Here is a 26259-nt window from a genome sequence, read left to right on the forward strand (position 1 = left end):
ATCATGGAGTGGAATAACAGCTGAGAGGTGCCACAAGTTGGTTGACTCCATGCCACACAGATGTCAAGCAGTTTTAAAAAACTGTGGTCATACAACTAAATATTAGTATAGTGATTCACAGAATTACTAAATCCCAGAAAAAAAAAATGTTTGTACAAAATAGTTTTGAGTTTGTACAGTCAAAGGTAGACACTGCTATTTTTTTGAACACACCCCTTTCAACTAATTGCCCAATTGCACAGCCTTAAGAGCGTGCATATCATGAATGCTGGGTCTTGTTTGTTTTCTGACAATCTACTGAACCTACTGGTAACTTGTTTGCCACGTAGCAATAAAAAATATACTAAAAACCTTGATTATTCTGGTTAGTCACATTGTACTGCTATTATTTTGAACAATACTGTATGTATATATATATATATATATATATATATATATATATATATATATATATATATATATATACACATATATATATATATATACATATATATATATATATATATATATATATATATATATATATATATATATATATATATATATATATATATTTATTTTTTGTCCAAATCTGTCTCTGTCTGTCGGTCTTTTTACCTGATAAGGTTTATATATATATATATATATATATATATATATATATATATATATATATATATATATATATATATATATATATATATAGTTATACTTGAATTTGCTTATGATGTTATAAAGTAATGTCTACCTCATAATGCAACTCTTCCATTGAAACCTAAACAAAATGACCATTAGATAACTGATCATATTGCATGAAAGGGTTAAGTTCACCTTGCAGATAATTACAGATTTAATAAGGAGCAAAATCAATGAGACCTAAGGAGCCTGAGTCTGTCTGAACCCAGAACAGAAGGGCAGGGATTTTAGCAGTCCCCACCCCATAGAGAGCCATTAAATTGGATGACTAAGTGGAGAACACTTTGTCTCACCTCAAAAGATCTTTCCTTATGCTCAAGCTGGGTGAGGTCATCACAATGTCTCAATGCAACTTGCAATAGCATTGAAAGCTGTTTATTTTGAGACTGCGCTTTAAATTTTTTTAAAAATAACAGTACATTTTTGAAAAAATAAAATCAAGAAATTGTATTTTCTGAGTCGTAATAAGAGGGAAAATAACAATACATTAATTTTCTGATGTCTCTTTATGGTCTTGCCATTTTAAGGATTAACTCGATGCATAATGAAATATGCAAATTCTCTTTTTTGGTGCATTCTTTTGTGGTGTTATAAAGGAATGAATAGAAAGCACATCTTTCGAGTGAGTTCAGAAGATCGGGGATTGTGCTATGAATACTGAGAAATGCCACAGCTGTATTTTTGACTGAGATGAAATGCTTGCTAATGAAACTCCATACAGGTGTGCAAAGCACACAGGCCAGATGATAGTCAGCCTGTCCCAGGCTAAAGAATGTGAGAAAAACTGGTGTAAAGAAGCTTGTTTCTTACACTGCTTATAATAATTATTACACGCTTGTTGTGGTAACCTTCATTGCATGCATTAGACTATCTCTCACCAGTGGTCTCTGTGATGCCTCAAGGAAACTAGGGTGTGGGAAAACAGACAGTGTGGCTGCATCCAAGATGTGCTTTTGCTGTGCTGCACCTTGTGGTCATTATTTTTTAATGGATTTTTAATTACGCTAAATTATGCTTTGTGAGAGAGGACGTGGGTACCAATATGGGAAATGGAAGGGAATCGTGTATTCAGAGGATGCTGCTGTTTCATGCTCTGAACTTGACATGAAATTCATGAGTTTGACACTGGGTGAAGTCTATTCCCGTCTGAGCAGCAGATGGACAGCAGTGGGGTGAAAACACACCCTATATGTGAATGCGCTGCAACAACAAAAAGTGCCTTATGCTTAAGGCAAGAAAAAAATATATTTATATAGTGCACTTAATACATGATAGCAATTCAGAGCACTTAACACATTCATAACAAAGAGGGAAAAAATTATTAATGACATAAAACTTAAAAGTAAATAATGCATTAAAGTGTTGTGCAGTGCTTCAAAATTGATACAAAAAACAGGTAACTAATGAATAGGTAAAAAAAAAAAAGGTATTAAAAAAAATCACATATATATTTATGTGTGTGTGTGTTTATATATACAACAGACTTGTTTGCATATATGTATACATACAGTACACACACACACACACATATATATAATATATAATATATAATATAGCAAGTCTGTTTCTAATTAAAAAAGTACTGATTGAATATATATATTTTTATATATAATATCTAAATTTTAGAAGTGTGTGGTCAGGAAACTTTCACGGTTGCTTTAACAATGAGACCTGGGAGAAGATGTGTGCCTCTGAAACAGAGTCTCATAGCAGGTTACCTTTAAAAAAGACTGACCTCTGCTCAGCCTCCGGCTGTTCTGTTCTCTTTACCTGTTGTGCTGTCAACTCTAAGAGGGACTCAACGCCCAGCTGGCTTGGGTCATGGACAGAATTTAGATCTTAACATATGCTGTTTTATACAAGCCACATAACTCGTACTGCATGACATGTACTGTACACCACCCCCACACTCTCCTATTTCTGTGTCTGTGTGATTTTTAGGTTCAGTTTTTGGTCTATCTATATTAAGAGCTGCCACAGAGTAATGTTTCAACTCCTTAACAATAAATCACATTAGTGCCCACATTGTAGTTAAGCAGATCCTCTCTCCATTCACAGCCACACCACTGGATAAATTTGGTTTCGTCCTTCATGGGAGGAAGTCTTGCATTATTGAACACTTTTTTTCGGTTCTTTATGATCCAATATCCTGCAACTACGATTCTGACAACTGGAAAATTAAATGTTCCATTTTTAAAAGTGACCTATGTCTGTTCGTCGTTTAAATGTTGGGTATGTGAATATTTGTTTAAGTATGTGATTTAATGCAGTGGATGCAAGAATGAATACATGAATTATACATTTTTATGTTTATTCAAAGACAATTTTCCCTGTTTATTTACTATATATAGTGATTTAGAAAGGTAATAACTTAATTTAGCAAGAAATACACACACACAGTTAGTTTCTATATGAATATGAAACAATATATAAATATAATTAATACATTATATAGGAGATTTTTTCTTTTTTTCAACTATCCCAAATATCAGTATGTTATTTATGGCCACATCTGGTTTGTTTTGATGATACTGATACATTAGGTGAGATATTCAGTCCATGCAGATGATGAAAAAAACACCATAAATGATCAGTTGTTCCCGATACTAGAGTAATGTTGAAGAAATGTCTAATGTAGTTGTTTACACAGGGAAACACACTCAATCTGTAAATGAGCAGTATCGCGTTAGGCAGTATCAACATTTGAATGTATTTATTTCCAGCAGACTGGAAGAATATGTTGGTCGCTGTACCTCTGGGGTAAATATGTTATTGCTGTGTCATATTAAATGCTCATTTTTGTTTGAATAGATTACAGAGTAGAGCCAGCCAAACTGTGGAGGAGTAAAGAGAGCTTGAAAATATGCAATTTGTAAAATTAAGTTATAATAACATGATGTAATGTTTTAGGGCACCAAAAAAATGAGTATTTGTTGATTTAAATGACCTGTATGAGTCATCCTCCACTGTTATTATGTTTGTCTCTGCTTACCTTAGCTTTTCTGTTCAGCATAATAACAATCTTTGAATGCATCTACAATCTTAGGATACAAATTATGTAATTTTCTACAAATTTAATTTGTTATTTCCGAAGAATTGTGTGTGTGTGTGTGTGTGTGTGAGAGAGAGAGAATTTCGTCAGACGTTTGGAATAATTAAGAATTAAGAAGTTCTGTTATGCTCACCAAGGCTGCATTTATCACAAATACAGTAAAAACAGCAATATTGTTGAATATTTTTACCTTTTAAAATAAGTATTTTCTATTTTAATAAATGTATACATATTATAATACAAATTATATATTTAAGTTGAATTTTCAGCAGCCATTACTTCCATCATCAGTGTCACATGATATTTCAGAAGTCATTCTAATATGCTGATACTGTATAAAAATAAAAAATACTGAAATATGAAAGTTAAAATGTATATGAATATAAAATATATAAATATGGTATTTTCATTTTTTTTCAACTATCCTAAATATCATCACTGTTTATACAAATAATGACCTTCTGTGCTGAATAAATGTAGCTCTGAAGACCAGCTTTAACTTGCAGTAGTTTCATGGGATAATATTGACTTTGTCTTTCACAATTCATTGAACCACTGAGTGCATAGATTCGGGTTTTCATAAGGGATGGTAAAGCTTTAATTGGCTTTCCTGTCAACTCGAGCCTTATCGGAGCATGTTAATCCAGGCAGATAGATTCACTGAGCCTTTCCTGCAGCAGTTCTGGGACCCACGGGGCAGACTGGCTGCAGAGTGATTACTTTGTTGCTTCAGGACACACAACACATGTCCCCTATTTGACACTGATTTACACCAGGACGTCTCTAATTGGTTCAAACTTTAGATGATAACCTTTCATAACCAGCTGGCGTCAGCCTTGTCATCAGTGTGATCATAATCATAGTGGAATGATATGTGTATGTCATTCTGTGGACAGTGAGAACTCTCTGTGTGGATCATCAGGTTTGGAAAAAGTTAATGGGGGAAGCGTAAGTCTAATTTATGTAAAACATGTAAATTCAGTTCGTTTTGAACACCAATCAAAGCTTCACTAAAGTTCTTAGTGGCTAATGAGCTGGAAAGTACTCTGATTTGGAGATTATAGGGATACGTGGCAATGAAGAATAAGGCCTAAAATCCTAAACTACAGCTTGCATGGCTTAATGCACAAAACTGTAGTGCACTATATAAGGAACAGGGAGTGATTTCAGATGTGGCTACTGACTGACATTGATGATAATAAGAAATGTGACACAGAAGACTGGAGTAATGACTGTTGAATATTCAGCTTTGGCCATGGCAGGAATAAATTACATGTTAAATTTAAAAATTATCGTCCTTACTGTATTTTTATTTGAATAATTGCAGCCTTCGAGGCTCCATGCAGCCTTAAGAGATTTATTTAAAAAATATATTTTTTAATTGTGTGTGTGTGTGTGTGTCTGTGTATATATATATATAACCATTTCTAGACTGGAAGGTTGCAAACAACAAGCACTGATAATAAAGGGACTGTTTTTTTGTTCTAATTGGATGATGCTGTTTTTAAATTAAACTTTACTTGACTCATTTCTTTGCTCTGCAAGATGCTAATTGACTTATTCTTTCCCTCATCTCTGTATATTTTTTATTTCTTTTTAGAGAACAGATAGATAAGGGTCTGGCTCCATGCATCTTATTAACAAATCCTATACTCGGATCAATACTCAGCCATGGTTCCTCAGTGACTGTAATAATTTACTACAATATAAGAGATAAGATGGCAAAACAAAATGATCATGAATCCTGCAGTACCATTCAGGATCACCACAGGTCTCGCTCGTTCTCCTTTTCCCCTTTTTTGCAAGGTCAGTTTTCCTTAGATTACATTAAAGTGGTCAGGGTTAATGGTCCTCTCAAAGAGGCTAATGGGCCGAAAATGTAACTTCATGCTTGTTCATCCAAACCTTAATAATGAAGCGATCAACAGAGGACTGAAAATAACCGTGGCTGACAAAGCCATCCATCACCAGGTCTTGAGAATATTCACTCGTTTCCCTGTTAGACTCTTCCTAATACTCTGTTTACTACTCTTGACTGCCTTCGCCCTCCTTCTTCTCTCACATTACTGTTTGCCTCTGTCTCTTTTGTTCTGTGTCCTCCCGTAGGACATCGTCGCCAGGCACTAAACTTGTAATGGCCTGTCACTATCTCTGGTCGTACTGTGCTGAAAAGAAATTACTTTCTGATGGCAGTGCCTTACAATGGCTATTCATCTTAATTCCTTTTTAATGAATGTAGCCATGTCTTCCATGACTCTTTTCAGAACTTCACAAGTTAGGTTTTTACCCGTCTGTCTGACCATGAGGCTGGCCTTTGCTGTGCAACTGAACCATTGCTTGGCATAAATAGGTAGGGGGGAAAAGATGCAATGCAATGAGTAATCAGTTATAAATAAGAACTAAAATGAATGATGATGCATGTAGCGCAATAGATAAAAAATCAAGCTGAAGGCAGATTTCCAGGGTTCACATCCTGAAGGTGTGTGTCTGTGTGTGTGTATAGCATATAAACATTTACTGACAGGTAGCAGCAGATATAAAAGCGGGATGTGGGAGGTAGGTATAGCACAGGGAACAATAGAGAGTTGGGATACATGTATGAAGCCATTCAACATTACAATCAACAATACTTTAATATCTTGAACCACAACGTCATATGTCTGGCAGGCTCCTGTCCTGACATCCTCTGTGCCGGGGTGGTCATAAAGGGACTCAATCAGGAAGGAACTTCAATATTGATGGCAGTGTCAATAGTCCAAAGAGTCTTTTACCATTTTCCCCCTGATGGCCAAATAGCCCAAGACACATTAACTGTCTTCTGCATGAATTATTAAATATCAGCAGGAAAAAAAAATAACTTTGTCTCCTATTGATAGAAGACTGGAGTTTATTAATAATTATTGGTGCAGTTTTTAGTGGACACCGTTTATTTAATCTATTTTTTTAAATAAAAAATCCAGGGAGGTTTGGATTTAACAAAACACTCTCAATGTTAGAAGAAACAAAAATATCTGCTTAAAGCAAAATATCTCTGCAAAATGTTGCAAAATAATCTGCTTCATTTGTTCTTTGTCCATGATGCCTTCTCATTTTATTCGCAACGCCTGTCCAAACCAGCAGAGATGTGTTCGTTAACCCCGTGTAAACATGAGCAGAACTGCTCTCTGTGGCAGAACAGGACAGCAAATCTGTGTGCCTGGTTTTGGCAAGCACTGGGAGTAACTTGAGGTCTGGGAGCAAATTAATTGCTAGCTCATGGGGGGACTTCATAGAGGAGAAGACGCTTTCTGAGCTCCGTCAATTTATCTGAACAGATGGGTCGATGGAGATCGTGAGGATGAGACATGAAGCCACCACGGCTCAGCTCCTCTAAATACTATTGGATGTCAGGCAGGGAGAAGCCAGGGCTCCCTCCTGCTGCTGTTTTCTTCCTCATATGTCATATGATTTGTTTACAGTGTGCAGTAGGCCGAAATTGTTGTTTAATGTCCCTGATCAGTCCATTTCTTTTCATTTTTCAAGTTTTCATTGCTTACCAATGGTGACGGGTCATAAGGGAGTAAAATTATGACTAACCAAGACAAACAGAATTAGTTATTTGATGGAAAGGGAACGGTGTCTTGTTCAGACACTGTAGATACTTCACCAGCAAAATGCGGAGTAAACCAAGATATGCCCTGGATATAAAATATTTTCATGTGTTATTTCCATTTATGATGTTCATGTATTTTATGTCTGAAACTCTATACAGCCCACATTCTTCTGTGAAAATGGGGGGTGTGAAAAAAATCTAGCTTTACCATCACAAGAATAAATTAAATAAAAAAAATATATATTCAAATAGAAATTATAATATTTCACAATATTGCTCCCGTTACTGTATTTTTGATCAAATAAAATTAAGCCTGGATTAGCAAAAGATACTTATTTCATAAACAAAAAGTCTCACTTACTCCAAACTTTTTTGAAAGATGTAGTGTATTTTGTTACGATATGCTATATTAATGTGTTTAAGAACATTTCATCTTTCAAAACCTTGTTATTGTGGCGCATGTATGTTTTCTGACAGTGTCCTGTTCATAGATCTGAAAAGGGCATTGATGTGTTTTTTTTTTTTTTTGTAACATGAACCTTCAATAGAGGACATGCTGTTATTGATTTTTTTTTGTATTTATCTTGAATATAGGAATATTGATCAAAATGAGGCATGAATTGAATGAATTGCTGAGAAAAGTTTGTTCATTGGCGTGTTAATTTTCCAAAAATCAAACAACAGGAGGTTGTTATCAGTGTTTTATTAATTGTCAGTGGGTCAGTTGAGTTTGCATATGGGTATATGGATGTAAAGGAAGCTTTCACTATTCCTTTAATGGTTTACTTTTGGAAAATACCAATTTTCTGTACCATTTACCTCCAGGGTAATGGCAATAAATGAGCTAGAGGCTTTTAAAAGGACTGCAGGGATGCAGCCAGCCTAATGCATTTGTCAAACACAACTGGCGTAATCTGCTTCTACAACACACATTCCCTCACCACCCAAATGAATGAGATGCCTGAGCTTTGCTGAGCCAGCAGCATTTCAGCATTTCAGAGTTGCACATCAATAATTCCCTTTCTCTCCAATTTATCAGCTGCCCAAACTGTAGCCTTTGGCTCTGGTTATTCTGTTTGGCACTTTTTGCACAAAGCATCTGAAGCTGGACTTCAGAGCATGGTGTACCTGTGTAGATGCAGGACAATAGCAAGGGACTTAATTAGCTGATTTTTGGAGACGGCAAACTGCTTCTACTAATGTCTCCAATGATGTTATAAGGCCAACAAAACCAACACTGCTTGGCAATCAGTAGGCTTTAGTTTGCATGGTCCGTTCAACAGCCGAATAGGTGAGGAGAGTGCATGCTGTAATTGGGCCTCTGAGGGATCTTGTAAAACAATAAGAGGTTCAAGCTGAAGGAAAGATCTCTATCAGAATCACAAGCATCACCTTCCACTCCTTACGAGTCTCCTTGTATACAACCCAGACCAGTGATCATTTTTTACTATTGTAATAAACTATTGTAATATGCTGATTTAGTGCTCAATAAAATGTAATATTATTATCGATCTTGAAAACCGTTGTGCTGCTTAATGTTTTGTGGAAACCGATATACATTTTTTCCTTGATTCTTTGATCAAAAGAACAAAATTTATTTGAAATGGAAATCACTTATATCATTAAAAAATTATTAATTGTCATGTTTGATAAATTTAGTGAATCCATGTTGAATAAAAGTATTAAAAAAAAACTTACTGATCCCAAACTTTTGAAAGTTTCTATGCGAGTTACATTTAAGAGAGAGAGTCCAAAATATTACATGATTTAACATATATTAACATTTCAATATTAAAAAAAAACTGTCCTTGTTCTCAAACTTGAGCTGAAATAACATTGAAATAAGTACTCTATTGTAATACAATATTGTGCATTTTTTTATGCATTAGTTATTCATTATTTGTTCTAGTGCATATTCACAATGTGACTTGAACATCCTGACCAGCTGAAGTTCACTTATGCTTTTGCATTTTGTTTGTTTGTTTGTGTACATGCATTTTATGTTATGTATATCTGATTTGGTATTGACTATTTAACACTAATTCCCTTAAACTGGCTGAGCTGTTTACCAAAGAGATTCCAATTATTTTTGCAGTTTTTCTTTACAAGATGTCTTCAAAGGCAAAGCTTTGATCACGTACACATCGCTTAACAATGGCCACAGATGTACAACATGCGCAGTAAATGTGGTTTTGTGGAATGTGGATGTTGTTTATGTTTATGCAGGCAGATAATCAGATGCGTCTCTTTTGGAAATAATAGATGAAAGGGTCCCTATTGTTTGCCATGCTTCTTTTTACATTCATGCCAAAGCATTCCTTCCACTGGACCGTTGTGATTATAACATGCTGCTTGAGTGTTATACTAATGTATTCTTGTATAAATGTTTAACAATTATGTGAAATATGCAAAGGCTGTACTTTTTCATGACTTTTTAAGAATGTTCTCCACATCTATTGGTCTAAATCAGCCAAATCAGTTTTTATATTTCAGTCTAGTTTTATCACACATCACCCATTTGCTTTCATTGGTTTGGGCCAGATCTCAGGGGCAATGGTCCAGCTTCACCTTGTCTGATTTACAGTCTGCTAAATGGCTCCGAGCTCCGGCTGAGTGGGACGCTGCCAAGCATCCTTCCCTTTGTATCCCACTTTTATGTCTGGCGGTGGCTGATCAATGAGAATGTAGAATCAGATGCTACTGATTTGAAAACTGTCCAAAGCAAATGGGGTGAAGAAGAAAGCTGTCCAACTGACAGCAAGCACAGCGTATACCAGCTGTCTCATTTCATCTCGGAGAAAAAACAAGAATAGGTCAATATCAAACGTTTTGCTCAGCTTTCCATAGTGCCCCCTCTGTTTTTTTCCTTTCCTTCAATCTGATCTGATGGAGACCACACATCCGACGTTCTCTCTCCTGAAATGAAAGTTGCAGAGAATCAAAAATGTGCCGATACGCAGAGACAAATTCAATTCCAGTCCTTGCCAAGGCTTTTCCGGCTAAGTTCTACCCACTCACGACTCCTACTTCGTCTGTTTTATCCAAGTCTGCTCCATTCATTTCGCTCAGTCACCCAGAACTCTCTCATAATGAGCTTCTGAAGGTTTGACACATTTAGCCTTAATGTCGGTAGAGTAATTAGGTGAAATAAAACAGTGATTGATATTGGCAAATTTAAATAATGGTCGATAACACTCAATTGAAATGCAATGCTTAATAATTTCAGTGAAATACAGTGATTGATATCAGCAAAATGAAATGCAATGATTTATATCTGCAGAAGTATAGTCTCACACTATTTTAGTGATTAAAGTTTTAATGTGCCAGTATTGTGCTTTATATCCGTGGTCCTATCTGGGACATTCTCAGCTTCACAACATGCTCCGTGAAGGTTCAGTGTATTATACTGTACTTCACATTTGAAACTGTAATCAATCACTGTATTTCTAGACAGGGTTTGGAGGGACCACTATTACATTGGAGCGGCGGCCTCGGGGCTCCACACACATTGGCCACATCTGGATTCATAGTTCTCATGCAGGAAATGCAAGTTTGAGTAAATCTTAAAGGAAAAGTTATGTACATTTCTATAATTTCTTTCTCTCCTTTTTCTTTTATTAAATAAATATTTACTACATTAAATTGATTCTTTTCTTCAAAGATTCCATAAAAATATGAAGCAATGCAACTGTTTTCAACATTGATTATACATTTTAAGATATGATAAAATCAAAAATGGATATTTTAAACTAGGGAAATATTACCATATTTAATGTATTTTTAATCAAGTCAGTGCAGACTTGAACAAAAAATACTTTTTTTTTTTTTTTCAAAAACTAAAATCTCACTGACCTCAAACCTTTGAACAGTAGTGCACATGTTTCTACTTGTGCTCAGTTTTAAAAGTTTACATCAGAAATTGCTGTTGATGATTATAATCTCAAAAAAAAAAAAAAAAATTAAAAACTTTGTTTGCCATCTGATGAATTCCTGTCCCCCTTCTACTTGTGTTTGCTATTAAAAATGTGACCAAAATCCCAAAATAATGGCACTAAAACATGCCACAGAAAGGAAAAAAAAAGTGGTGGGTCAGGATGTTTTTAAAGTATTTACTCTCTGTCCATCTGTCATCGCTAGTCATCTAATTATAGACAAGTATGTAATGAACCCAGCCACCTGCAGTGTTTTAAAGCCAGTTGGCTGATCGCACTGCACTGTAAATATTAATGTTGTGTGGGAAAATTGTCATCCTTCTGTTCAAGGGAAAAGATGGTCAGATGTATGGCGTAGGCATAGCTCTTTATTTACAGAAACGGGTAAATAAATCAAGCCTGATTTATGTCTGTTATTCTTGGGTGTCTAGAATGAAATGCATTTTTATAAAAGTTGCACTACATTTGATAAAGATAAATTGAATGTGTTGATTGTTTACACACTTGTTCATTTATATCCAGTTCTATATTACGCATTTCTTTTCTACCTTTCAAATAATTTGGACCATTTGTTGCCATGGCTACTTATCAGCAGGTAACATGCTATCCTCCACATTACTACCTTCATATTCAGTCACATTTACTTTGTAAGCAAAGATAGAAAATGTTTGTAGCTTGTGATATGATTGAGTCGGTGGTGATATGACATGTAATGTCTCAACATCAAGTCTGTTTGTTTTAATTATCATGCTATGACATTCATTAATGTAAATTAACCTAATCACACTTTGTAAAAATCATTTAAATAAGCAATCTTGTATTATTTTTAATTATCTATATTGCTTCATGCTGTATTTAATGATGTTTGCATAGTGTGTGCAAATTATATGGGCCTGAAAGTACTGTGAGGAACAAATGCAATATAAGTCCTGGATGACTTGGAAAGAGAGATATACAGTGTGAAATAAAGAGAGAACGGTTTTATCCATCAGGAATTGATTGGAGAGTAAAATGGGCTTTTAAATTGCTGTTTATTCTTATATTTAGATAAATGGGAATGGTAATGTCTATAAAAGTTGTTTAGCAGTAGAGAAAGTTTTTTTCTCTCTCTTTCCAGTGCATCTTAATAATAAGGTCAACAGGGTCAGTTGTAATTTCTTGTTGTATTAAATTGGTGCTCGCTGAGCTTCGGTCAGCTTTGGCATTGATTCCTTTGTTGTTGTCTTGCTATTGTATCTAATTCACGTGTGCTATGTTCTGACTTTGTTGGTGGATTGCTTCAGGCTCTGTGAAGATGCCACTGCTGTTCAGCTCCAGTGGGCCGTGTCATGAGAATCACTGAGATTAGAGAGCAGTGAATGTTTTAAGGAATCAGTCTCTGAATCAGTCAACAGTGCGACTGAGGAGAACTTTAGTTTGTTCTTTCTTCATTTTACAGTAGATACCAACAGAAGGAAAAAACACTGCTAAAATATATATCCATTAGCATAAAGAATGAATGGATGAACAATTAGTAATTGAAACATAGTGAATGAAATCCAGTGTTTAAAACAAGTTAAGTGCAATGATTTGTCTATTTCATCATTTACTCACCCTCAAGTTGTTCCAAAACTTTTCTTTCTTCTGTTGAGTACAAAAGATCTTTTGAAGTGTTCAAAACCATAAAGTTGCTGTTTTTTTTCCATGCTATGAAACTCAATGGCTACCACCAGCAACCATTTAGTTGCAATTTATCTTCTTTTGTGTTCAAAAGAAGAAATTCATACAGGGCTGCATTTCCCAAAAGCATTGTAAGCTTAAGTTGATCTTAGCTCCATTGGTTTCAATGGGTCTACAATGTGCTTAAGCTTACAATTTTTGGGGGAAATGCAGCCCAGGTTTGGAACCTACTGAAGGTGAGTAAATTGAGAATATTTTTCATTTTGGGTGAACTATCCCTGTAACAGCATTTGTGACATAATGGCGATTATTCCATAAAAAAGTGACAAAAAAAGAGATTATGTTAAGGTATTAAGAATGGAATGAAATGTGGTCAATTTTTGGAACATTTAAAAGTTAAAATGTGAAGCTTGTAATTTTATAAAAGCATAATTTGTCTGTACGAAGTTTGTATTATGTTGGAAAATGCAAGGTCTTCCCTGAAAGAGACGGCATCTGGATGAGAGCATATATTGTTCTAGAACTTGGATATACCTTTCAGCATTGACACTGCCCATGCCAAACACACCCATGTAACCCCGTACCATCAGAGTCAGAGATGCAGGCTTCTGAATGGGAACGCTAATAACAACTTGAGTTGTCCTTGTCCTCTTTAGTCCGGATGACATGGCATCCCAGTTTTCCAAAAAGAACTTCAAATTTTCCATTTCAAGTTTTCCATTTTGTCACAGTCCATTTTTTTGCTTTTTAAAAGAAAAGGAGGGAAAAATAAAAATAAATATTTTGTGGTTATCAACATTATACTGTCAGTGCTGTCAGTTGAGCTTAACTTCTGTTGAACCAGGAATATTACTTTAAAAACCCTGCATCAAGGGTGTGCATTTCCATAAAGGACGGGATCCAGGTTGTTAAACTGTCTGAGGCTTTTTTTCAAAGCCTGGCGACCCTGTCATCATATTTCCATTAGGAAACATCTCACAGCTGCTGTCAAAAGCATCAGCCATCAGTGTGCACTTGATTCTCTGCAATGCTCAGACTCTGCTCTCGACCTTCATGTGATCCAAAAGCAGTCGTACACTGGAGATTTTTTTACTTTAATTATAAATTACTGGAGAAACCTGCAGTGATCTGCAATCCATTCGCCTGGTGATTAACACACAGGCTTTGTTGCGATTGTAATGATTTTTTAAAGAGGTGACCTCAGGGTTGTGGATTATCCTGTGGTGTTTTGTAGGGCCTGTGTGCAAATCTTTTCAGCTTAACCAAGACCCTTTAGATTCCAAATCATGGAAGCCTGAAAAAGAGCATGATTGTTTCCCCAGGTAATAATATTTCATTCACTGATTTTTTCAGTACTCACAAAAGATCAGCGCATTTGGTCCATGCTACCTGGCAGTTCTTTCAAAGTTGCTCAAGACCACCTTCTGTGTTGTTACATTTTAATCATTTCGCAAAATAAAAAATTCAAGCTTTAAATTATTCAGGAATTCAACATAGAGCCAAACTATAGAGCATTATCTCATAAGGGGTTTTACATTAATTAGCATTAAATAATATATTTTGGCATACACATTTTTGTAAGTTGATATTATTCCAGTTTATATGCTAATTTTGCATGTTATTTTACACATTCCTGAGAGTGTGAATGAGTTCTGGTTCTATAACCATCATCTAGACGGCTAAATGAATATAATCTCATTTCTCTGTGAAACAGCGTGAAATTGTAGCTCAAATGAATTGGTGAAGCAGTTACATACAGTGCACAGAGCAAAATCTAGTGTGGAAATGGCAAAAGCTCTGTTTTTGATGCTGTAAGTTATAGTAAGGCTATATACAGTAGCATATAGTAACAAAAATGGAATACAAAGTACAGCTATTAACAATTATTGTTTGGTATGATACTGCTTATATAATAACATAGTTTAACTCCATCATTATCATGTGTGTGCAGATTCTTTGATAAGTATCTCAGATAATGGTTAAATTAAAAGCACAGCAAATAAGATACACTTTCAGTCTCACATTTTTTTAATCTGTTCCTATTGTGAATTGATGAAGCAATGCAGTCTCTCACAAACCCTTTGGATGAAAAAAATTATCTCAGTGTACATGCATAAATGATCATTTGAGGCCTGAAATGACCTCAAAACTTTGCAGAGTTTTATGAGTTTTTAAAGGGAGCAATCCATAAGATTAGTTTTGGGGATGAGCCTCTACCTCAGGGACTTTCGATTGACTATTGAGTTCTTTCAGCCTGCTCTATGAAGGACTTTGAATCCTGCAAACCTTGAATGTCCAGGTGGAGAGTTTGCATTTAGACATCTGCTTCTGACGTACAGAGAACAGAAGTGCTTTTTGATGAGAGATGAGATCAGCAGAGTCCAGCTTTCACCTGCATACCTGCTTTTTCATCTCCCAGCTGCATGGCCAGCTGTTTAAAACAGAAGTCATGGAGGTCACTCACAGAAAGCCAGAAGTTTGAAGGTGGGTGTCATTTTTAACTCATAGGTTGATGTAAAAAAAGAAAAAAAGAAAAGGAAATTCGGTAATTTACTCACGCTAATGTAATTCCAAAGTTTTATGACAGTGAATAGCTATCAAATATGGGTCAAAAACCATGGATATTCTTTAATGTTCTTTAATAAGAATTCTTTCATGAATATGAAGTTAAAAAGAACAGAATTTATTTGTCTTATTTGTCTAGAAGTCTTCTGTAGTATTATTAATGTCTTTACTGTCACTTATGATTAATTTGTTGCATCCTTGCAGACCCTCCCGACCTTAAACTTTTGAATAGGACAAAAAAAAAAAAAAAAAATTCAGAATGTTGTCAGATTTGAAAGCGCTAATACAATTCCTAAATAGTCTGTTGTTTCAAATGATGACAATGGACACTTTTTAGTATTATTAGTATTTTTTCTTCTTTATATATATAATCATTAATATTATTATTGTTTTGTTTTTTTGGGTTTTTCATAATGTGCAGCATTAAGTGCAGGGAAATTTTTATTAAAAAATTTTTTTTATGTTGTCTTTAAATCAGCCATGTCCACATGGAAGCCATTTCTGCTAATGAATAAATAAAATGTAAAAAAGTATATATATAAAAAAAAAGGTAATTGTGAGTTTTTCATTTTTTCCTCAGAATTGCGTAATGCAAATACAATTCAGATTTATTTTCTCAGAACTGTGAGATATAAACTTGCAATTGCGAGTCCAATTTAAATTGAGTTTATATCTCACAATTTTGAGACTATTTCTCAGAATTGCAACTTAAGTCAGAACTTTAGTCAGAATTACAAAAAAGTAAACTAGCAATTGCAAACAAAAAATTAAGAATTATGAGATAGATGAGTCGCAATTACATAAAAAAAAAAAAAAAAATTATTCAGTGTCAGCTCCTATGTGACCAAGTATGATATAGCATGTAAAACATTTATTTTCATCTCATCTGATTGTTCTTTTTGTATTTTTAGTCAGTGTAAATATGAGACAGAATTCACAATATTAGATGTTAACTGGCAAGTTTTGTTCACTTTTCTGATGGCATAAAGGTTTTCCAATTAACTTCTTTATGGGCATCCTTTGACCACATTTCATAACACATTATTATCCCACAGTGTTTTGAAGCTGTCATAATACCGCCTCTCAGTATAAGAAATGCTTGTCACGTCAGTATGCGCCTCGGGTAGACATGGTTGAGTGTCATTCATCAGGACCTGGCTGTGGAAAATCAACAGCATCGATTGTTCACATATCTCCTGCAGGGACTGAGCAGATGAGCCACAGGATGCTGCAAAGGTATTATCATCAGGAGCGTTTCCCATGCTGTTATCTATAGCGACACCAACCTGTCTCAGGAACTAACTCAAGCTGCTTTTGCTACACATCCCGACCTTGATGCATCTCCGAAGTGGCTTGTTTTCATTTCATGGATTTACCTGGCAAGGAAGACAAGCTAGTGCACAAGAAGGTGGTTTTGCACCATCCATTTTGCTTCAGAAATGGCCTGCCTCTTAAGCGGCTTCAGCAGAGGTGAAAATCTGTCCTTGTTTTCTCTCTTCTCCTCTAAGAGTGCCATTCACTGACTACTGAGACTTGTTGTAATCAAGTTTGAAAGATGGGCTTGATTGAGAAGGGGCTCTTATGGGTGAATCTGATATGTAGCCACCCACATCAGTGACTGCCTCTCATTCAGATCCCTCAGAGACAGCGAGTCAATGCCGTCATCAACATGTTTGCATATAGACAGAAACGATATACATCATATATTGCATAAAGTATATTGTTATTGTTGTAATTTTTTTAGTGTTTGTCTCAGAATACAGTGTTTATTTATTACTCGAGCAAGCCTAATAAAAATGCTGTGAACTGCTGTGTGTTTGACATTTGCAGCAAGCTCAAGGCCACACAGAGTGAGCGTTCTCCAATCAAAGAAATTTGCCCTTTTGGTGCCCATTTTTCCATTAGGAAAGTGACAAGTGAGTGTTGCTTGATCCTCACTTGAAAGTTACTGTCAGAAATCCAATCAATGCTACTCTTTTTAATGTCTCCACTGATAATCTGCAGTGCAGCTGTGTCACAAAGACATTATAACAGGACGTCTTGACTTGAGCTGAATTCTATAGAGACCACACTTAACACTCTAACAATGAAAGACACATGCTGATATTAAAAAGAACTCTCTCTCTCTCTCTCTCTCTCTCTCTCTCTCTCTCTCTCTCTCTCTCTCTCTCTCTGTGCTGCGTTTAAAATATATTTCAAATAAATGCTTTACATATGTTGCAAATAGAATGTTTTAAGGAAAAATATTTTGTTCAATATAGCAAATAGATTTCAATTTCAAAATATATTTTGGACAATATACACCTCAATATTTTGGGGTCAGTAAGAGTTTTTTTTTTTTTTTTAGTCTTGTATGCTTAATAAGGCTGCAATTATTTAATTAAAATATAGTAAAAGCAATAATAATTTGAAATAATATTGTAATATTTTAATTTGGTGCTTAAGATGCATTGCAAACAGTTGTACTGCTTAATATTTTTGTGGAAACTGTGAAATTTAGCAATACATTCTATGGCACTCTCTGGGAACTGATCTCCTGATTTGGTGTTGTTAGCGCTAAGCTCTCCCATTTGAGCCATTTGAGTTTGTCCTTCCTTGTCTGATGCTTTATTTTAATATGAACTGCATCAAAACCTTCCAAATTGTTACTTTCTTTCACATGTGAAATAATGACACTTCCCGAACTGGAGGCTGGTTCACCAGCTTTCCTTGAAGAAGCAAGAGCGCTAATTGCTACATTTAGCACACGCTGCGGTGGCCTCTGAGGGGGACTGTACTGTGATAACCTAATAAGAACTCGGCACAGTGTTTTGACAGAATATGACATATGTAAGTGCTCTTTGGGTTGGTGCCAACACAAGGGCCCGTCTTAAAAAGAGCTCTCTAGTGAGTGCTGCTGATTGTACTGAAATAGAGTGACAACCCAGCATGAAGCCGAGTGAAGAGCGTCTCTCAGAAAGATAAGGCATAACATCCGTTAACTTCATTTAATGGCATTCACTCTCATTAAGGATAGATACATGGCTTCATTGTGACGACGAGTGCAAATTTGCTCAAAATTAAGCCCCTTTCCTCGGGGATGGTCCTTGTAACAGACCATTTATCCTACTTTGAGCGACAAGGATGATTTGACACAATTAGAAAATGAAGGTTTTGTTAGGTTAAATATTAGAGTATTAGATTAGAGTAAAGAATGTGTTGCACTTGTGATCAAAGCTGAATTTTCAGCAGCATTGCTCCAGTTTTCAGCGTCACATAATCCTTCAGAAGTCATTTTAATATGCTGCTTATCAAAGTTAGAAACTGTTGTGCTGCTTAATTAATTTATACATTTACATTTTTTTGTGTTGCATTCTGCATGAATGGCCCCTAAATGTATGGCCCTAGTGGTCAAGTCACACTGTAAATGGGGCCATGGGACCCTAAACACTATGTAGCATTTTATCTGTATTAATTTGAGTATTAAGCAGACGCTCTGTTTTGGCTTCCCCTGTCACTGCTGGCTTTAGAGGTGGACTTCCTGTCTGGCCATGTTGTCTGTCTACAGCCAGAATCTCTCTTGGGACTCGGCCCAACACTCATCGACCCATTTAGAATAGTTTGCGCCATACACTCGCGTTTTAGCCACTAGATAGAGAGCATTAAACGAAGTGAAGTGCTTTGATGGGTAGAGAGGGGAAATTAGTCTCACGTGGTAATGGACGGGATGACTAGAGTGTTTTTTGGGATAATGAGGGCGGGTCCTCATGTAGCACAGCTGTGTTTTGTTCGACATGTGCCTTCTGTTTATACTCGAACTGAAGTGGCTTTACTTTATTTTAGCTACTTTAGTCATGGGCTCACAGGGGTCGGGGGCTGGCTTTGATTGTTTATATATAGCTACTGTATGCATTAAATGTCTCCAAAGCAACTAAGATCTCGCCTCCTACACAACATGTGCAAAAAAAAAAAAAAGAGCATAGAGCGCCACAGAGCAGTGATGACAACATGCAATCTCCAAAGCAGAGAAAGCTACCTAATCTCGTTACGCTCCCTCTCTCCTGCAAAACCATGAGCTGTTTTCATCAGTGCCGAGATTATTTATAGACCGTAGGTGCGAGCTTGTATATTCTGAAGGCCTCCACCGATACCTGTGTCACCAGAGAGGAACGCGAACAGATGTTCCCATCACAAGAGAAAGGAGGATTTCTGAAGCTGCTAAAAATTTTGGGAATATAAGTAGATATGGAATAAATACATTTGGCCCATGCTTTGTTTGCACTTGTTACTTGATGCATTTAGTAATGTGTGCAGGAGACGTAGGTGTGTGTTTACACCTGTTATGATCGACAGTTTGGTTAGAATGTGATACTACACAACACATGAAAAAAGCTGCAATATAACCAGACCTAGTCTAATGGTGTAAATGAGTGGTGTGAATACAAATAAACATTGTGATTTCATACATATTGAGTGTTTTCATTAATGTTGGCTTTGACATTCATTTATTTTGACCAAAAATACAGTAAAAACTAATATTTTGAAAACATTATAATAGTTTTGTATTTTAATACATTTAATAAGTAATTCTGCTTTGCCATTATAGGAATTGATTACATTTAAAAACATATTAAAATACAAAACACTTCTTTTAAATTGTAATAATATTTCTGTATTACTGTTTTACTGTATTTTTTATCAAATAAATGCAACCTTGTTGAGCATAAGAGATTTTTTTTTTTTTAAGTTACTTATCCCAAATTATGTCATTTTCTGCTGAATTCTGCGCAGTGCATACAGCAAACATAGACTCAGTGTCAGCTCTGCTTCTGCTGTGCTGCTTTTGTGGGCTGTGTTAGTTCTGTTTCCTGTCAATATGGGTGCTGGAATAAAAGTGAAGCAGGTCTAGACTGTAGATACAGTATGAGATGTGAGTCAGCCAAACTAACTAGACATACTCTCTTTCTTCTCTCTTCCTGTAGATTGAGGACATCATCACACGCCTCCAAGATGAAACTGAAGGTGTTCCTGTCAGAACGGTCAAGAGCTTCCTGTCCAAGATTCCCAGCGTTGTTACAGGTACGCCGACAGGAGTGGGAAATTACAAAAATCATCAATATAGCAACAAGACAAACACTGAATCATTTGTTTGTTTGTTTGCTTGCTTGCTTCTATGTATTTGTTAATGAAATTCAAGTTATTTATTCTACTGGTTAGTAACATTTGGCTTTCGCATCTAGCTCTTTCTGTCTCTTTTCAGTCTTTATTTATTTTTTATTTTTTTATTTTATGTTTTCTCTTAGTATTATTCATTACAGTTGGTGTAAAACCTTTTTTAATGAGAAAAAAGTTACTGAATGCACCTTTCAAATAGCAGTTTTCTTATTTTTAATTGATGCTTTCAAAAATATGTTCTTAAAAATTTATATCACTGTCAGTGTTGATAAAATATGTACAGGGGCTTGTGCTTTATAGTTGCCAGGGCATTTCATAGATCAGAGGGAGGATTTTTTTTGACAGATCAGTAGCCATACGCCCCTGTGGTCTCCACTGATACTACTAACCACTTTAACTTTCACTGATTCCTTTAGTGTGTAATAATGAATGCTGGAAGAACAGTTATTTGTCCTTATAAACCCTCAAAGAGAATAAGCTTGTAGATTTGGCTTGATTTGCACACATCGCTAAACACAATTACTACAGTGAGCAGCTCTTAATGGATGCCGCAGGCCCACATCCGGATAAGTAATAGCTGATTTGGAACTAAAGCGTTGATGTTGTACATGATTGAGGTGGTGCTAATATAGATTTAGCTTGAATGTCCTGACACGCGTTGAATTTCAAACCATAACGTGTCTTGACACACTGATGATTTTGATCTTTATCAAGGCTTTGAGAATTTACGCATAAATTTGCATGTGAAAATAAGGTGATATGTTTCCCCGTTTTAAACATCAGGTTCCGACATTGTTCAGTGGATGATGAAGAACCTCAACATAGACGATCCTGGTAGGTGTTGTGTGAAGAAAGTTACACATATTATTGATGACTGCAAATCGTTTGTGAAAGCAAATGCATTGTCTTCTGTATGTACAGCCGAGGCCATACACATCGGCAGCCTGATCGCCGCCCAGGGCTACATATTCCCTATCTCTGATCATGTTCTCACCCTCAAGGATGATGGGACGCTATACCGCTTTCAGGTGAGCTTATCCATCTACCATCACGTGGACTGTATCCTGGCAGCTGTGGTTTCCAGGATATGATCCTGTTTCACTTCAGCACTGCCGAGATTCTGAATCTACTGTGCAAATCACACCTAAGACACACTATGAAGAAGTTCCACTGACCTTTACACCTACTGAACAAATAGGACTGTGTCTGATCAGTGCAGCTGCCTTTATTAAGCACTTCTCTATACAGGTAGTACATTACTATAATACATACTGTATGTATCTTTATGTATGTATGTTAAATGGAACAAAAGTGACAGTATAGTGTCCACATTTTTTTTTCAAATAAATTAAGTTCTTTTGATTACATTTTTTTTCACTATTTAAACAAATGATGCAGCACAACTATTTTTAACATGATAATAATAATAAAATAATAAAATGATTTCTGAAGGATCATGTGGCATTGAAAATTCAGTAATATATATATATATATTCAATTGAAAAATATATATTTTTTGTTAATAATATTTCACATAAATGCCTTCTTTCAAAAACGTTTAAAGACTTTTGAACAGTAATGTGTTATGTTTATTGTCTATCACTGTTCTTTTAAGATCTAAGGTGTTAATAAGTATGTCCTCCAGAAAAAGGGGGATTTCCATCTGATAAAGGCTGATCCTTAGTTTTTCAGTGATTTAGTGATTAGTGAGGAGATGGCCAAGGGCACGTCTTCCTCTGAGCCTCTCTAGCTCATGTAACTGATGTTTCACAGGAGAAACACTGCTGGGTAAAGCTGTGAGAAGCTCTTGTCATTTCTTTTGGAATTGATTGCAACATTGAACAGATTCTCTTCAGCCAAAGATTTCTGTAATACCTGGAGAAAGCTATCAGTTTGCATTCCAATTCATCTCAATGGCAGTCGCTCAGCTCCAGCTTGACAGCGTGATCTGAAATCTGCCATCGTTACTGATAGGCACTCAATTACACTGATCCACCATATTCACCATGTTAATCTGGAATTTGTTTTTAAAGCATTTATTAAAATACAATTACATGTTGGTGCAGGTGTAATGGTTATGCATCAATAATCAATTACAGTTCTAAAGTATCATGTTAAATTTATATATTCTCAGTATAAATGAATGCACCGACTGTAATTTATCCAGAGTTTTAGCTGAATTCGCAGATACTGGCATTAGACTATCTTTCCAATAAGCTTGATACAGTATCAATAAGCCAATGAATGAATCTGAGTTTCTTTTGTACATTCATTAATTCCTCAGGAGGGAATTAGTGTTTCTGTTTCTCTGGAGTATGGCTCATCAGCTCATTGCCTGACGATAATGATCTCAATGCACCATCATTTGCTTTGTGCCGCCTGTAGTCTTTTAGACTGGCTCCACAAAGGCGAGGGAGTTAGTTCAGTTGTTACAAATGTTGTTAATAGCTTTCATAACACAAATATCTTTATATAATAACTGCACGGCAAAAGAATCACAATTCCAGCTTCAGCTTTGGCTTGTAACCAGATGGCAGACATTCTTAGTTGTTTCAGACTCACACTTGATTTTAAATAGAATCCATGTAAATCAATGAAGTAGTTACTGAAAATCCAGAAGCAATTACTGTATCTAAATATCCAGGTATTGTCTAAATTAGCAGTTCTCAACCATTTTGACTCAAAAGCCCCTCAAAAGGATCCCCATATTGGCCTCTGGTATTTCAGCTTTGGTCCCATTTTATATAAGGTGGCCTTAACTATGATTTAAATAAATAATTTGATACAATACACTTACTGTGTACATTCATGTTTTTAAATTGTTCTTATATTTAAAAAAATAACGGTAGCACTTTATTTTACAGTCCTGTTCCCCATGTACATACTATGTACTTATTATAGAAATTATAATAACTATGTAATAACTAGGTACTTACCCTAAACCTAACCCTACCCCATGTAGTTACCTTGTATTACCAGAACTTTCTTAGATAAATACACTGTAAGTACACTATAAGTACATGTAAGTACACGTACTGTAAAATAAAGTGCAACCAAAATAACTGCTTGTAATTAATTTCAGTAATTAAATTTATAGTTACACTGTTGACCCATCCCTTACACCTTAACCTACCCTTAAACCTACCTATACCACCAAACCTGTGCCTAACCTTACCCATATCCCAACTCAATAGAAGCAAACATCTACATTGTACTTTTTGTTTTATTTAAGTACACCTATATTATGTGTGACCTCTGCTTTTACTCAAAATGTTGCTTGCTTTCAAATATTTGGTTACACTTTACTTGTTACAGTGTAATTATACATTTCGGTACTGCGTAATATTAATTAAAAACATGTTCTTAATATATGATTGGGGTTAGGATTAGGGTTTGGCTTAGGTTACTTGCATGTAAGTATGCATAATTTATTGATATTATAATAGTAAGTACTGTACATGTAATAAGTAACCTTCAAATAAAGTGTTACCAAATACTTTTATTTGTTAATGTTGAAACTGTGTGTACTCTTACAATTTTGCAAATCTACAAAAGAGTAATAATTTCTATCTTTCCCACCAGGCTCCATACTTCTGGCCTTCTAATTGCTGGGAGCCAGAGAACACAGACTACGGTAAGAGAAGGATCCTCCCGGGCATGGTCACAGTGACATAAGACAAGAGCCCACAGAGCTTCACTGTAGATGTTGTTTTTCAGAGAGCTAATATAACTCATAAGGTCCCAGAGACGCTGGACACACAGTATTCAGCCCACAGTCTGCTTTCCCAGGATTATTACAGCACTGTTGGACGACGAACAGTCAGGGAGAGCTGCTGAGCATTAGTAGGTGTATGAGAATGTGTTGACTGTGGGCAGATGTTCACTGATGGTCAATGGTGACTCATTCTCAGTTCCTGCTGTCTGTAAATTGGCCAAGCAGAGATGATAGATGCAGAGGAAAATACTAAATCCAATCAAGGGCTTACACTGGATGTGTGTGTGTACTGTATGTGTAGGGCTGCGATTATACATGACAGTTGATAAGGCCAAGTCTCTTATGGCTTCTTATCTGTTTCTCTCTTCTCTGTCTCTCTCTTTCTCTCTCTGTTGCCTGTCACAGCCATCTATTTGTGCAAACGGACGATGCAGAACAAGACCCGGCTGGAGCTGGCGGACTATGAGGCGGTAAGTGACCCACTGCGATGACAGCCGACAGAGAAAATGGAAGCATTTTGCTGGCAAAAGCATCTCAGTTTGTATTTTCACAGCTATTGACAGATATGTCAAGTTATTTTATACCCGAAAATACCAATTATGAGACCTTGTCATTGACAATTAAAGGTGGAGTGTGTAATTCTTTTCAGTGATACTTTCTCCTGTCCTTGCTTAATGTGCAGAGGTAACGATAAGTAGTCATTTGAAGATTGATTTCCTCAAAGAGTGTAAACTCTGTGCCTCTGTGGAGTTTTTAACATTGTTTTTTTAAATGGCCTGAACAAGGGAACTGTGTAACGCCTGTTTCATCTTTGCACATGGGTGCTCTTTTCTGAACTTTTTGTTGTTGTTGACGAATGCCATTGACGAAGTCACACACACTGAAGTGATCCTGAGCTGTGATGTCAAAGTCAGCATGTTTTATGCTTTTCCAAATTATTGGTCACAGTGATATTATAAATAAAAAAGTTAAAATGCATATTTATATAAATGAAAGAAAACAAATAAGAAATATAAAAATATATATACTTTTTATATCATTTTTTTGTATGCATTTTAGATGCATAATTCTATTTAAAAAAGTTAGATTTTGAAATTTTTTGAGGTCTCTCAACAAGGCTGCAATTATTTGATTAAAATTGCATGTAAAAACCATAATATTATGAAATATAATTACAATGTAAAATAATGGTTTTCTATTTTAACATATTTTAAAATGTAATTTATTCCTGTGATGGCAAAGCTAAATTGTCAGCAGCCAATAATCCCGTCTTTAGTGTAACATGATCCTTCAGAATGCACTCAGATATTTGATTTGACTGATTTAGTTGGTTATTATGAATGCTGAAAACAACTGTGCTGCTTAAAAAAAATTGTAGAAACTGTGATAAATGCTTTTAAGGATTATTTGATGCATAAAAAATTAAAGAAACAGCATTTGTTATAAATTAATAGATTTGTAACATTATAATATTTTTTATTTTATTTAATATGCATCCTTGCCTAAAATATAATATATAAATATATAAAATATAATTAATTGTAGAAGTTATAATAATACTGTTTTTACATTTTTACTACATTTATCAAAATAGCAGGCTATAACATAGCGTACAGCTATCCCATTAGGCAAGAGCTGACCGTACAGTTTAGATGGATGAAACGGAAGTTACATGTTGTCTTTCTTTCTTTCTTTCTTACACTTCTTTCTCATTCAGGAGAATCTAGCGAGACTACAGAGGGCTTTTGCAAGGAAGTGGGAGTTCATCTTCATGCAGGCTGAGGCACAGGTCAAGTAAGTGCTGTTGTCAGGACAACTACGCAAACACTTGCTCTCACTCATACCTGCTCTCTTCTGTGTTGAAGACACATCTACCCTTTGTTTTCAGCCCACACACATCCACACAAAGACATAC

The 26259-nt window shown here is 35.5% G+C and overlaps 1 protein-coding gene across 3 annotated transcripts in view; it reads left to right on the forward strand.

Moving 5' to 3' along the window:
- Positions 1-26259, forward strand: part of LOC113120891 (regulator of G-protein signaling 6) — a 56376-nt gene that overhangs the window by 17849 nt on the left and 12268 nt on the right. For all 3 annotated transcript variants that reach the window (XM_026291015.1, XM_026291017.1, XM_026291016.1), the window contains exons 3-8: positions 20437-20533; positions 21413-21463; positions 21551-21657; positions 24212-24263; positions 24750-24814; positions 26062-26138. In XM_026291015.1, coding sequence (XP_026146800.1) covers positions 20437-20533; positions 21413-21463; positions 21551-21657; positions 24212-24263; positions 24750-24814; positions 26062-26138 — 449 coding nt within the window. The remainder of the gene's footprint in view (positions 1-20436; positions 20534-21412; positions 21464-21550; positions 21658-24211; positions 24264-24749; positions 24815-26061; positions 26139-26259) is intronic.

Source organism: Carassius auratus, chromosome 20, assembly GCF_003368295.1.
Source record: "Carassius auratus strain Wakin chromosome 20, ASM336829v1, whole genome shotgun sequence".
Taxonomy (NCBI): domain Eukaryota; kingdom Metazoa; phylum Chordata; class Actinopteri; order Cypriniformes; family Cyprinidae; genus Carassius; species Carassius auratus.